This window comes from Polistes canadensis, unplaced genomic scaffold (genome assembly GCF_001313835.1).
Source record: "Polistes canadensis isolate GaletaPanama2010 unplaced genomic scaffold, ASM131383v1 scaffold_7, whole genome shotgun sequence".
NCBI classification, from domain to species: Eukaryota; Metazoa; Arthropoda; class Insecta; order Hymenoptera; family Vespidae; genus Polistes; species Polistes canadensis.
This window is the reverse complement of record NW_014569554.1, coordinates 1,489,230-1,505,187: the sequence shown is the minus strand read 5'-3', so window position 1 is coordinate 1,505,187 and position 15,958 is coordinate 1,489,230. Positions and strand designations below refer to the sequence as shown.

Below are 15,958 nucleotides of genomic sequence, written 5' to 3'. Positions count from 1 at the left end.
ATATACTTCGAGGTGAATGAAAAAAGGAAGACGAAAAAAAAAATAAAAATCATATAAACAACATTCAATAAAAGTATATTAAATGATTTGCATCGAGAACAACGACTCAGTCTATTGTTTGACTTCGAAGAGGAAGGTACGTAGAAATTATACCCAGTGTTTTTAAATTACAATACATATTTCTTTTGATTAATTAGCAATCATATCAAGTTTTTCGAACACTTTCAACGTATGTAACATCCTCACTCATATTTTCATGAACAAACGTATCTCTCAACGACTATGGATCGATATATTTCATACATACACACACACCACCACACTGCATTAAAATCTTCTCATAATTTTGTTCAACTGTCGATCAACTGTGAGTTCTATTCCACTTTTTTCCCATATCGTTTAATACAAAATTTGATCGTTATCAATCGTTTAAGAAATCTCACCCGAATAAGTGAGAATAATTATAAATGGAAAACCAATTATTCTTTATAAATTAAAACGAACGTAATTAAACGTAGATTTTTAGAAAGAAGGAAAGAAAGAAGAAAAAAAAAAAAAGAAAAAAAAGGGAAAATATCAGCAATAATCGTTAATCAGTTTAGGTTTGTGTATGTGTATGTGTGTGTATGTAATTTTCAACGTGTTCTACGATAAAAATGAAATTGTACGATGGCGGTTGAACATCATTGGGAGAGAAAAATTGGATTATCGTTCTCATCGAGAATCTCGAGTAGTCACGTACGTCGTTTTCGCGTTCACGGCATATAACGGTCCTCGTTATAACGTTTGTGATGCAAAAGGAAAACTTGTACTTTGTCTTCCTCTCTCCCTCTTTCTTTCTCTCTCTCTCTCTCTCACACACTCATTTCCCTTCTTCTTCTTCTTCTTCCTCTATCGTTCTTGTTCGCTGGCTCTAAAGTTTCCAGAGAATAAGAAATATTTATCGATGAAAAGTCGGTACTTGTGGAAGTGATCGAACGATCGATCGATCATTGATCGATCTTTCTTCCTCCGAATAGCAATTTGCACGTCTTCCAGCGGTCCCATCGTGTGCGTAGGTGGAGGTCTCGTCGTTGTCATAAATCTTGAAAGAAAGAATTTAAAAGATGTTCTTCCTATTCGCAAAAGATCTTCCTCTCAAACACCACCACCACCACCACCACCACCTATTCCCCTCTTCCGCCTTCATCGAGCCGTCATATTTTATAAACATTCTTTTAAGTGGATCTAAAAGCAACATTATGTCTTAAAAAGTTAAAATCGTGTGCTCGCCGCGAATGTGGGTCAGTGTCGTTACTTTTTTCGGTCAAATGTATGTATAATACTTACATATGTGTTCTACATATCCAGAATACGAGTTGCTCTGTTACGTTAAATCGATAAGAATGATTAAACATATGTAAGAGTTCGTTATAATTTTATAATATAAATCGTTAGAATATTTTTATTTTATATATATATATAGGAATATTTAATTCATTTTAAAATTAAATATCTTAAATTTTTCTATATGAATTTTTCGATCTTGTTTGAAATTGATTTTATTAATCAAACAATTACGAGATATCTTCTAACAAGTGTATGTCGTTCGAAAAATATTTACGTGTGTATAGACAAACATATATGTTACAATATATACGTATGCATAACGAGCTTTACAATGAATATGTTATTGCGATGTTAATTGGTCGTAAATGTAATTACGTTAATTGAAAATATACTTCAACGAATAGACTTCTCTTAATGTTGTTTCATTTATTACGAACTCCAGTATATTAATACGATAACTTGGGTAAATGCAAGTTTATCGAGAATTTTACTTCGATTATATTTATGTATGTGCATGTACATACATATTCATATGTATAAAGAAATATATATCTAAGTATGCATATATATATTTTGTAACCATATGTTCACACGTGTACTTGATTATCCAGTATGTCGGTTAATAGAATTGCAGAAGGGTTGAGGGGGAAGAAAAGAGGGGTGAGTAACACCCTCTCTCGTGTTCGTTTAACGCTTGTTCTCGCTAACACGACTGTAACAGCGACGAAATGTCAGAGAACTGCAAACGCAATCGTTATAATGATTACGCCTCGAGGTCGATGCATCGTTATGCATCTCCACGTTTGTATCGCAACCCATCTGGTATATTGTATCTCTCATAGTCAATATGAAAATAAATTACCAACAATAACCAACGACGTAAATATATATTTAGATTAGAAAATTATCATAAATGATTTCTTGAGCTTACACAGTTTTATCGTTGGCTTATGTTCCATTGTTTTGCTTTTAAAGATCGAATTCGGTAGGTGATACATTAATGATTCGTTTTTATTCTAAATTCTTTTATTTTTTGTATATTTATTATAGATTTTAATCGCGTGAATTTTGTTCGAAAATGATTTACCCAAGAACGATCGCTAAAACTTGTTACTTGTATAAATTCAATGAATATTAAATTGAGATTACACTAGAATAGAATGGTTTCGGTTAAAGTTCTGTTACGTGTAGGACATACACGTGTCTGCTCTAATAATACCTCATTACGTAACAACATCGGAGAAAACTCTGTTTATACAAGTAATTATTAATCGCGGTTTAGTTTAATTAAACTTTCGCTCGATATTATATAAATTATTTAAAATACTAAATGCGGTGAGAGAGACTATTTTGTTTCGGTTAGAAAGTTTTCTACTTGTCGTTATATCAGCTAATTATTTTCTATAATCGTTCTAATTGGATGGAAGCTTTGAATTTAGAAACGTCGTTGATTATTGATATAAATTTATCTTAAGGTGAAGTGAACAATATGTGATTTATCGTATAATTTTAATGTATAATTTGGTAATATCTCACATAGAAAGAGAAATTGGATACAAGTATATTGACCAAGTATTCGCATTGTTAAGAGTGATGCACCATAAATTCTTGATAAGTTTGACATAATACCGCACGAAAACCTTGCGCAAGCTTTCACGCAAGACGGCTATACACGCGATGTCGAACTTCCGTGGAACTTCTCTAACTTAGTTTCATGAAAAGGGTTTAACGTGTGTCGAGGTACTATCTGAATTTACGGTCATTAGTATTTAGCAAAATGAAAGTTAGAGAATGTCTACTATATATGTATGCTGGACGTTCGAATAACGTGAGAATTTCTACTGTTTTTAATTATAAGACGATTTCAAAAACTTTGTACTTTTAATATAAAATAGATAAATTTTCAAAATGAATATGTATGCGCAATGTTACTAAATAAATTTCTTGTTAAATGACATCAATTAAGACGCTTATTTCAAATGGAATATTTTAATGTCAATTGATTTAATTCGAAAATGATTGAAAAATATGAAATATCTTTTTTATGTTATGTTAAACACAACTTACTATTTTTAAACCATCTAATGTTTCTTTTTTTAATTAATTCAAATTTATTTTACAATTGACGAGGATAATATCACTGTAGATAAATTACTATATTATGATAGTTAGATCACGTTATCGCAGATGTTCGTTATCTTAGAAGTACGATAGCTAATAACGAAAATGCTTTAAATTTTTGATATTGAACATTATTTTCTGTTGGTAAAAAGATAATACTTCTTAGGATTTATCACTGTAAGAACGCTGGCAAAAAACCTTAACAGCAGAAAAAAAACGAATAAATGCTCTTAGGTGCACACTATTTGTTCATTCAAAATCCATAGTTGCTCACTTTAATAATTAATTATTTAATTAGTTATAAATAATAGTAAAATTCAAAAATTTTCTTTCCTATTACTAAGCGAAACAACGAAGTTTGGAACAGCAGAAAAAAATGAATAAGTGCTCTTATTTGCTCAACTTTACTTTATCAAATATTATTTATTTATCGATAATTAGTTGAAAATAATTATTACACTTTGAATAATTATGAAATGGCGACGTCATGAGTAGGAGATATGTTATACAAATGCGCAAGCACACTTAGAAAAAAATGAAAGTAAAGTTGATATATACCTGCAGGGGATATATTTAAAGTTGATTTCCAAAGTAACAACCTATAAGATAGTGAAAAGAAATAAGTTAATCGTTCATAATGTATAAACAAAAGGTAAATATTTTCATTATTTCATTTTTTTCTATGCCAACTTTTTTGTGGTGAAGTATATAGAAACTCACAAGTCCCCTTTCTTATCTACCCAGCATCATTTTTGTTACCACTGGGACCACCATTGGACGATAGTACGTACTTAACGCGATGACGGTACAACACTATCAAAAAATACAATATTCTTTGATAATAAAAAAATATATGATAAAGTAAAGTTGAGCAAATAAGAGCACTTATTCATTTTTTTCTGCTGTTAAGGTTTCTTGCCAGCGTTCGTACGGTGAATTTATCATAGAATACACTGAGTTAACAACAAAAGTTAAATAGTTTTGAATGTAGAAAATTTTATATTACGTTTTATCGACAATAGGTATACCACTAGCAATAGGTATATTACTAATAATCGATAATATTACTATCAGTTGATAATATTGTTTACTATAATCAATACTCTAGGAATATCTTGCGATTTTAACACCATTTAAATCATTTAAATTGTAACTTATACTATTTTTTTTATATGAATGAGAGAGAGGGAGAGAGAGAACTTTGGTTTTGTTTTTCTATTTATAACAAAATTTGGGGTAACTAAATAAAAATGAAACAACAATTTGTCATTATTATTCGGAGCTCTTTATTTTACGAGATCGCGAGTGCACTTAAAAACAGTTTATGCAACCAATTAATATTTCCAAGATATCGGTAACTCCTTAAAAACAAAACTTATCGCGAAATGTTTAATCATAACTTTCAGGTTTTTTACATTTACATTTCACATCTTTTCGTACATACATATAATTTCGAAATCGTCCTCGCTCGGTCCCAATTTCGAAAGTTTTCTTACGATACAGCGAACGTTTTATCTTATATACAAGTTTCTTACATTCATATATATATATATATATTTATTTACGTAGATATTTATAATATTAATCAAACACTCTTCGCAGAGACTTGAAATAATACTGTCATTTTTCACTCGATTTAGGTACAGATCGATTCTTCAATGTTTTTAATTTAAAGTTAACTCTCTTCGCTGAGTACTTATTCAAGACTCACGTACACTCACTTATATTTTATTATTTCTCGCATAATGAAATAATGATCTTACACAGTGTATGGTATTATCATTTCTTCGTAAGATAAAAATAATTTTATCCATTAAAATTATTCAATATAGTTGATATTATCAATCAAGCCAGTGAAAACGAGAATGATGCAAATCAGTTTACATTGTTTGAAAGAAACATAATTCTCATCGATAGAAATATTTTAATTAAAATTGCAAATAGATTCGTTATTTTTCTTATACGTTAAATGATCAATTATATTTTTCAATAATCATTAACGAATTTATTTTTTTTTATATATAAAATAAAAGCAAAATTTGTATTTTTCATTTATAATAGAGCTTAAATATTTTTTAATTTTTACGCTTACAATAACCATTCATCTATTCACTAGCTTGATCGAAAGAAAAATCTTAGTAGCACGCAAAGACATGGTCACGATATGGTACTTCGTTTTCTAATACCACGACGAAGTATTTAGAAACGTGAAAGGGAAGAAAATTGCGCGAAAATGAACAGTAGCGTTATAAGCCGTAGCTCTTTTACAAGAATGAATGCTGCGAGCACGTGCGTTTGTATGTATGTAGGTGTGTGTATGTGTGTGTATGTGTGTACAACGTCGTATGAATCGAGTAGGAAAGACACGATTTACAATGAATGTATTGCCAAAGTATGTAGTATTAGAAAGGTTGTTAGGAAGATGAAAAGATCGCCATTTCTTTCGTAATAATCGGTACACGCTGCGTTCCATTGATCGTGATGAACGGCTGCTTGTTTCTCGCCTAAAATCAAATCCAAAATTTTATCGATATATTTTATTTTCATTTGATATAAAAATAAAAAATAATAGGATAATCATTATTTTTATATTCTTGACACGAGTTCATGCATAAAAGAGTAGTATAGATTACGAGTCAAGGATTGATTTAAAATCTAATCTCTCTTAGGATAATAATAAATTAATAATTAAAAAAAAAGAAACTATAGTATATATAATCAGATTCTTATTACACAACTTACAAAGTTTTTTACAATGTCTTAAGTAAACTATAGTATAATTATTATTTAATTTTTTTCGGCACAAATTGTAATACAAATAAGAGAGATATAAATTACGATTCATCGATTTATTATCAAAGCAATCTCTATCATTTTATTTCTCATTTGATCCTTTTACGTGGTCCATTAAAACGCGGGTCTCAACTAAATAGGTTGCCGTGGATTCTGTTCGACTTAGTCACCGATACGAAATCTTTACGTTGGTATTAGTTTAACAAGAATATGTGTATATTTCTCTAACGATTTCTTTGATACCATAAAGTTTAGCAATGGAAATATACGTATGTCATGTATTTCTTTCCGAAGTAATCATTTCTTTTTTTTATTTCCTATCTTTTTCTTTTTTCCCTTCCTGCATGTCGAGAAACGTATGAATAAAAAATTAATTAACCTAGAAACTAATGAAAAATATTTGATTAGCACTTAGATAAAAAGTTATATGAACAAAAAAAAAAAAAAAAGAAAAAATAAAAAAATAATATAGAGAAAATATAGGGAGGAGAAAAAGAAAAAAAAAAAAAAAGAAAAAGAAAGAAAAGAAAATTTAATAAAATTTACCATTAAGAACGTGAATGTGAACTACGGTCGTGCTGAATTGTCCAACGGAACAGGCATACTCTCCACTGTCAGTCTTTTTTGCTCGTTCGATATGAAGCTTCGTTATCACTTCCTCGTTCGACCTGGAAAATCCATTTCTCCGAATATTTCTATCGCATAAAGATACAGGCTATATTATATCGTCACGAACGTCGAAACGATATTCCCTTGTCGAAGCAATCGAGATGATTGTACGGCTATTCTCGATCACTTTAAACGATATTACTATGAATTCGTGTACGAGGATCTTTGTATACGTGTCAAAGAAGATCCACGAAACTTGATCGATTCGTATATGTATTATCCAAATAGATTTCATATTTTTTTACGAACTTTCAGAACATACCTTATCTAAACCTTTCGTTATATCAATGTTATTAAACTAAATTCCATTGTATTTGATAAGTGTCAATTTATGATTAAAACGTCACAACGAATTATATTCGTAAGTTTATGTAAAATGTATATCATTTGAATGATTGACACAGAAGGTGTAGTGTTTTATTTGAATAAATAATACGATGATGATTATACTGACCCGTTAATGTAATGAACATTTACACGATCCGGCAAATTTTCATCACTTTTCCTCCATACTGGATGCGGTACTTTCGAATCTGGACAAGATGGCCTTACGACGCATAAAAGTTCAATTCCACTTCCAGTTTTATAATAACGATCGTGTAACTCGTGTCTGGCCTCATCGACGATTCTTATGTCAGGAGCTGTAAAAATATTCATTGATTGAATATTTTTTCTTTCTCGCTTACGATAAGAATATAATTAAATGTTACACTTTTTTTTTAAATTATTCTACTGTTCTATACTCTTATTCCGTATAATAAAATTGATATTTTTAAATGTGCGCGCAAAAAAGAAAATCGCGAGAATTAGAATGAACGATCGGAGAACATTTCGACAGTTTCAATTAACGGTAAAACGATTTTATTTTCAAATATCCCCTAATGAGATATAAATTTAATTTTCTTTTTAATCGATTAAAAATAAAAAAATAAAAAAAAAAAGAATTCAAAGAAAGATCAATACTTTTTCTATACATTAGCATTGTGTTAGTATTTGTTTTATACATTTCAGAGGAGCAACAAATTAGGTTATCGGGAAAAATATATCGAAATTATTTATTAGACATTGGATAAAGGATGTTGAAACTTATAAAAAAAAAAAAATGATGTACAAAAAGATTTCTTATGTTTAGATAAGAATTTTTAATTTTTCGATGCATCATCGAGTCGACGTATCGATTTATGAATTATAAAACAATATTTTTTGGATGATATAATATAAACATTATACGATAGGAAGGTTCAATTTATCCTAAGTTTCCATAAACAAACACTTAGCTTTGTATCGATCGAATAAAAAGTAAAACGATTTGAAGAAAATCGTAGCAGCATTGTGCTTTAATTGAACACTGAATTTCTCAAATGTCGAAGCAAAGAAAGAATGATTGATATTGTGTATATGCTATAGGTTAAATGGATTCCCTTCGGCAAAACTTTAAGGTATTTTTGCGACAAACGATCTCATGGTTCCTCTTTTCTCCAGCTTATTCCACTTACGACTCAAAATCGATGAAAAATGAATGATCGATCGACTTCGTGTATTTATCCTGGATATGTATGCGCGTGTGTGTGTTTGTGTACACGTTCACACACAAGAGTACATTGTCTCCTATCCCTTCAAATTTCTTTTCAATTTTATCAGAAACGTTTTAGAAAGCTTTATATATAATATATCCTTCTCATTTCTCATTTCCTTATAACATATTTAAAAAATCGTTAGTATAACCATTATATACAACCTACTACGATAGAAAGATTTATTTAAAATCCCTCCCCTTCTTTTCTTTTTTTTGTTTCCTTTTCGTATTAAATTATCGGCTCTGTTGATTCTCAAATACGACAAGAAAAAGAAAGAAAAAAAAATATGGAACTTGTATTTCATAATTTAAAGAAATCCATGTCAGATTATGTCAGTAATCGGGTATCTGTTTCAGTGAACACTTTGAGGAACGATCGTGAAAAAAAAGGGGGAGAAAAAAGGTAGGAAGGAAGGAAGAAAGAATCTTGTAAAATACTAAACAGGGATTGGGGAGGGGTGAATTTAAAATTCTGGTAAGTTTTGTAAAAAAATAAAAAAAAAGTAAAAAAGAAAAGAAAAGAAGCTGGCAGAAAAAGTTTCTCGTCACTTAAAACGAATTAAACGCGAAAAGAAGGTTTAAGTTTCGCGCATTCTACTTGCCGATGTAGAAGAGTGAAAAGAAACGAGGATAAAGAAAAGGAGGGATGGAGAAGGGTGGAAGGGGAAGGGGATTGAAACGGGGAAAGGTCGAGTACAAAATGTCTAGCAAAGTGTTCAAACCGATGACCAATGAACGAGAAAACTTTTTGAGGATAAATCCCAAGGAAAGAGTAATCGTTTTCTTCTATCTTTTTCTTTTTCTTTTTCTTTTTCCTTCTGTTCAATCTTTTATTTTCCATTAGAATATCTAAACTCTTATCTACAAACTTACAATGCGGAATGCGACGCGTTCGAAGAGTATCCTTCGATGACTCACCGATCCGATCGAAGAGTCGAGATATCCAGTTTGTAATAAGCTTTAGAAGGTTTCTCAAAAGAAGCTTATACTCGAGCTTCGTTTCTTAGAAAGAAATGAAAAAAGGGGGAAAAAAAAAATAAGGAAAAAAGACGCCAGGAAAAAGAAAATACGATTTATTGAATTTCCCCCCACCTCCCCGATGTAGTATACCAATACTTGCATCTGTCCCCTTGTAAAAATAGTTAATATAATTTAAACACCAACTCGCGTGACTATGACAAAATGTTAATTAAGAATATTATTCGATGCAAAATAATTGTTGATATTACGAGATTTGACTTTTTCATATTTCGTCGTATTATTACGAATTATTTTGAATGAAATTGTAGATGCGTATTTTCATGACAATTTGTTGTAGAAATGGGACATAATGAATTTGTATGAATAAAATGAAAATAAAATGAATATTTAAAAAATGTGTTGAGGTAAAAAACAAAATAACAAAGTTTAGAAAATATCGTTTGTATGTATATTAGACATTAGATATTCCATTGAAAGTAAGTACGACAGGTACATGGATATGCCATCAACTGAACCTACTTCAAAGTGATTTGAAATCCTTGTTCAGATTGATTTGAATAAATAAATTGAGTTACATATATATATAGGAAGAAACGATCGTAGGGAAAATTTCTTCTCGTATCATTGACGAGAAAGAAAGAAAGAAAGAGAAAGAAAGAGAAAGAAAGAGAGAGAGAGAGAATAATAATACCAATCATTTTATCATTGTAACGTTACTTTCTTTTGTCTTTTAAAAAATCTATTTCCTTCTCCTAATTGTATCATTAAAAATTTATTACCACCGATAGGAAAAAATAATACTATAAAATGAAATAATTCTATTAGTTTCAAATTCTATTATACGAATGAACGAACGAACGAACGAAAGAATGAATAGATGAAAAAAAAGAATCTTCAGAAAAAAAATAGTATCTTTTATCGATTTGTATTATCTACGTAAAGTACTTGCTTTTCTTTGGGATTTAAAAATCGATTTCTGTTAAAAACGTTTTGAGGAGTTTGAGATAGTCTCTTGATGGAGAATAATAGAAAGAGAATTGTATCTTATGTGTTTGTACAATCAAGATCAGAAGTGAATGGCAAATTCTTGAATAAATACGTTCGATTGTAAAGTCAACTTCGAACAACGTTCTCACGGTCGAAAAGTGATATGTGTTTGTTCGTTCGTACATACTGGTGGCACCTATCGATCTCTCCATTCTTACAGAATCAAGTGGAAGAACGTAAAAACAAGAACATTCTTCGAGTTCAAGATAGAATTTATTACTACATTGTGGAAAATTTAGACCGACTTTATATATATTATTCTCGACTTTTATTTCTTTTACTGTAAATATATAAGAGATACTGTAAATATCGCATAACATGAAAATAAAATGAAATCTATACTTATTATGCAGATATTTATTTTATAATCAAACAATAAATAAATTAATTTAAAAAATGTCGTAGGAATAATAAATTTATCATAATGATACAATGAATAGATTATTTTTAGAGTACTGTACTATAAATTCATTTATAATATCATCCTTCAAAAAATTAATATCGAGTTAAGAATCAGTTAACAGTTAATACACTGCTGCTATAAGATAAAATTTTGTTTTCTCTTTATTAAAAAATTTCGCGTTCTGTGAAATATAAAATAATTTAATTAAATTTATAATTATTCACGCGGGGTAACGTTTAAACACATATATAATATAAGAAATGTTCTCCAATTGATATTTAAGTATCAAGAGTTAATGAATTAAAGTTTGAAAGCGTTTAAAACTCGAGCTTTAAACAATTTAGGTGAAAAGTTTGGTAGGAACTTCAGCCCTTATAATATATATCTCATGTTGTTCGTATTTCTTGGATCTTGAGTTTTCTTCGTAATTAAACACAGACGGATAAGTCAAAGTATCTTTGGCTAGATTTAAAGTTACGATATTACCAAGAACAGTGACATTCGTGACCAACATTCTCGGTGGATGTGTATTCACTTGACAGATGTACATCCCATGATCTTCCCTCTGCACACCAGCGATTACTAGTCTCCAGTTATTCGGATACTGGAAACTGACGCTGTATCTTGTACCGGAAATGTGAGTAGTGTTGCCCAGAGTTAGAAGTGAGCTCCAGTCATCGTTTCGACGAACCCACATGACCTGCGATCGAAATATATCGGTTTACATATGAACTCGAATTAGATATGAAATATCATATTGAATTCTCATACAAAACTTTACTATTAGATTATACTGACCGATATATATTATCCAATAAATATATTTAAACCATTTCCAATTACCACGTTCATCTCTATTATTACATTTTCTTTAACATTTTAATAACAATAATATATCCAATAATTCTATAGCTTCATGATAAATTCAATATAAATGTATACCTCTAACATTTTTTTTATTTTTTGTAATATTTATTAAATAATTTATTTTCGAATATACTAACTTGTCTTCCAGCAAGCATAGCAACGCGACAATCTAGCAAAGCAGTAGCACCCAAATGCAATGCCACGTTCTGTGTTCCATTGATTCCTTGTCCTTCGGCATTTTCAAAATAAGGGTCCCAATCGGTGACACGGTGATGCCTCAAACGAGGTATCCTAAATGGTGGCAATACAGCAGGCATTTCTTCTGAAATTGATTCACAAATAAACAGATTATATAACAATATGTAAATTATTTTATAATATTTTCAATTTATATATGAAAATCTTTTTTAAAATATTAATTAATTCATATAGGAGTTCGCGTATTTATTTGTTTAATTTTTAATGAAAAGATTTTGATCGTAGACGATTTATTTAGAATATGTGCTGTAAGTATTTCACGCAAGATTACAGTGCACATTACAATTCCTTCTTACTCGTTTGCCTATCCTTTCTCTATTTCTCTCTATCTTTCTCTCTCTTTCTCTCTCTCTATCTCTACTTCTCTCTTTCTTCCTTTCGTAATGTTCCAAACAATAAGGGATAACAGAACCATCCACTGTCTGGGTATACGAGTAAAGCCTCGATCTAATTTCTCTGAGAGCACAATTTCAGTAAGATTTTCACGTAAGCCATAGACATATGTCTTGCGTGGGAATGTTGCACGCGTAACAAAAATACTCGGAAAATACACGTACGCGTACATATACGTGTATATAAATTAGTATAGAAATGTTTACGACTGGAAATCCGAATTTCATTTTGTTAAATATTAATTTCAAGTTCTTCGTTCTGTAACAAGCCAAACCCAATGGAATATTTTTCCGTTATATAAACATATATACTTATGAATGAACATTCATTTGTTTTTCAAACATTTGTATTATATTGTAAGATATTTTTCGTAACCCTATGTAGAAGTTAACAGGTTATGGAGACTCGGATTATTTACTCTTATAATTCATACAGATTTTATTAATTATGATATAATAGGATACAATATATTATTACTCTTTCTTTTAAACTTGATTATTCTGAGGTAGGTTTACTCAAGACTATCTGTTTTAATCTCTGTTATCTTCTCTCTTTCTCTCTTTACTGGACTACTCCAGACTCCACTAGTTTCATTCGCGTTACCGTGAAAGACCTGAATTGGAAAATGTCAAGATTCACGTGATGAATGTTAACATATACCAGATACTTTGGCGAAAGATCGAATATTTGGATTTATTCTTATACATTAATATTTCGAACATATTTCAAAAGTGAGCATGTGAATCTTGATATTCTCCAATTTCGGTCTCTCACGGTAACACATACCATACACACTTCAATAAACAAATGCGTATCGTCATCAGTATTGATCGACGTATTTCGACCATATATACACAAACACAATTAACTAACTCCAGAATCTTCCATACTTTGCTCAGCTGTCGATTTCACATACACATATACACAATTAACTAACGCTAAAATCTTCTATAATATTATTCTTTCAACTGTCGATCAAAACTTATCTTATAAACCTACTAATTATCACTCAACTAATTATTAATCGAATCTTCTATACTCTACTCTTTCATTTGCAGATTAATTAATCTCATACACCTACCTACGCAACTAATTATTACCTGAATCTTCTATACTACTCTTTCAGTTGTCAATCGATTTATCTTATATTCACACACTAACACATCTGGCTAATGCTATAGTAGAATCTTTCATCCTACAATATTTTAATAAAAAAAAGAAAGAAATGTAAAGGTATATATATAAATCTTATGTTGATTTATTATTAAGTAAATCAATCGAAATTAATATAAGTAATTAGCGTAATAAAAAGAAAGGGAAAAGAAGGAGCATGTATATAAGAAAAAAAGGTATTTTTCTTCGTAAAAATAGGATCGAATATTTGACCTTATATGCACGTATAAATATATATATATATATATATATAAATACACGTTTATATTTCCGTATATAAAGTAAAAATGTATTTTAATGAAAATAAGAAAGATATTTAAAATGCTAAATTAAATGGGGAATTTATTATCGATCAAATCGATTGAAAATTAACGTACGTAATTAGCGTGACAAAGAGAAAGGAAGATAGTGAAATAGGAAGGCACACAAAGAGGGTATCTTCTTTTGATAAGAGCAGGTGCAGCCTCTTCCGAGTCAACGCGGAGCAATATCCGTCTGAAAGCGTGGTATGGGGGTTGAAAAAAGTCGAACTCTTGGAACGCTCGAGATTGTTCGTAAAGAGGTGAGAGATATACTCGACTTGGATGGTTGGTTGGTTGGTTGGTTGGTTGGGGCAAAGAAGGTAGATACCGGATATAAAAAAAAGACAGAAAGCGTAGGTGTAAAACGTCGAAACGAAAAAAGAAAAAAAAAGATTAAACGAAAATAAAAGAGAAAGAGAACGAACAAAAAAAGAAAGAGAGAGAGAGAGAGAGAGATAGAGAAAAACGAAATTCTTCTAAATTAACTACAAAATAGAGTATCTCTCTCTCTCTCTCTCTCTCTTTCTTTCTTTCTCTCTTCCTATAACAGTAATTATTAACTGTCTATTAAATATTCGAAGTTTAAAGAGAATTTATTTCGCTCGTTTTCGGGGTAAATGCGAGATGAGTTCAAAGGGTGGAAAAAGTTAAGTGGACTTCTAAAATACTGGGAACGAACTCGAGTGGATATAAACAAGCGTGGAAAAGTGCTTCTTCTTCTTTCTCTTTCTCTTTCTCTTTCTCTTTCATTCATTTCGTCTCAACTCTTTCACGAAAAGCCCTTTCGAAAAGGGCCCTAACATCGCGAGGTTACCAACAAATTGTACGGGGTTTCTTAAGGATAATACAAAAAAAAAAACTTGCATTTTATTCTTCGAACTCTCTCTCTCTCTTAAATGTCTTACTTGCTTGCTGTTATTCTTTCAAACATCTTCTTTCATCGTCTCTATTTTTGTTCTTTTTATATATATTTGTTTTTTTTTCTTTAAGAACATTGATGAATCTACAAAGTGTCATTTCGTGGTGGCGTTTGATTTATAAAGGTTCTTCTTGTCTCATAATAGATCGATCACTTTTCGTATATTGGTTTCTGATTTCCTTTCAGTGTTGACTATATTTTTATTATAAACGACACAGTCACATTATAAACGTTACGAATGATGCTCGTCTTAATCGTATTAATAAAAAACTTTACTATATGATGTTATTATCATTTGAATCATTTTTATGACATTTTAAATTTAATCGAGATCATTTTATTTCGACCTAACAATAAATGCAATGACATTTAATTTTAAATGAGATCAGAAATCAAGAAATCGAAAGTTAACCAAGTGATTTCCTATAAGAACGATTCCTTCTACGTGCTTGAATAAGCAATAATCAATGACCTGATTTAAAGAATGCACAATTGTTAGAAAATGTATACCTATATCTATACGTTTCTAATGTAAGTAAGTTGATAATGTAAGTAAGTTGGTACGAGGACATTGTAGGTGCCAAGAATTTCTCTTCAATTTCATTCACTATGCCAAAAAGTCTTTCCAACGTGAGAATCTTTCGAATTTGTGAACGAGCAAGCAAAGCTTTTCTTACATTTTCTCTAAGATTCGTCGAGATCAATCTTTCGTTTTCTTTATATTTTATGTATACTTTAATATCTTCGAGATAAATAAAAGATATTGTACGATATCTTTCAACTAAATCAAATGGAGAACATTGTAATATCCCGATTTATAAAATGAAAAAATCATTTTATAAAATTAAAAAAAAAAATAGAGAATACTCGAGAGAGAATTTTATTAAATTTTACAACCGTTACTTCATATTTTGCAGCCTGCGTATTGGTAAAACGAGATGAACGACTAAAGTGAACCATAACGATGATAAGCGTCATTTGCAACGCAAAACCTGAAAAATTGTACGAGTACTCGATATTGCCAATGCTCGAAATGGAACAAGGATATTAACTAATTGATTCGTTTGATCTTCCTTTTTTTAAACTCTCTCTCTCTCTCTCTCTCTCTCTCTCTCTCTCTCTCTCTC

The 15,958-nt window shown here is 30.2% G+C and overlaps 1 protein-coding gene across 2 annotated transcripts in view; it reads right to left on the bottom strand.

Moving 5' to 3' along the window:
• Nucleotides 1-5,501: 5,501 nt before the first annotated feature.
• LOC106791324 overlaps nt 5,502-15,958 on the bottom strand; it is a 46,519-nt gene continuing 36,062 nt past the window's right edge. The window contains exons 3-7 of one of the 2 annotated variants that reach the window (XM_014756886.1): nt 11,924-12,108; nt 11,406-11,619; nt 7,367-7,553; nt 6,790-6,911; nt 5,502-5,954 (exon numbers count right to left, since the gene is read on the bottom strand). In XM_014756886.1, coding sequence (XP_014612372.1) covers nt 5,821-5,954; nt 6,790-6,911; nt 7,367-7,553; nt 11,406-11,619; nt 11,924-12,108 — 842 coding nt within the window. In that variant the 3' untranslated portion in view covers nt 5,502-5,820. The remainder of the gene's footprint in view (nt 5,955-6,789; nt 6,912-7,366; nt 7,554-11,405; nt 11,620-11,923; nt 12,109-15,958) is intronic. The other variant, XM_014756893.1, reaches the window with a different exon arrangement.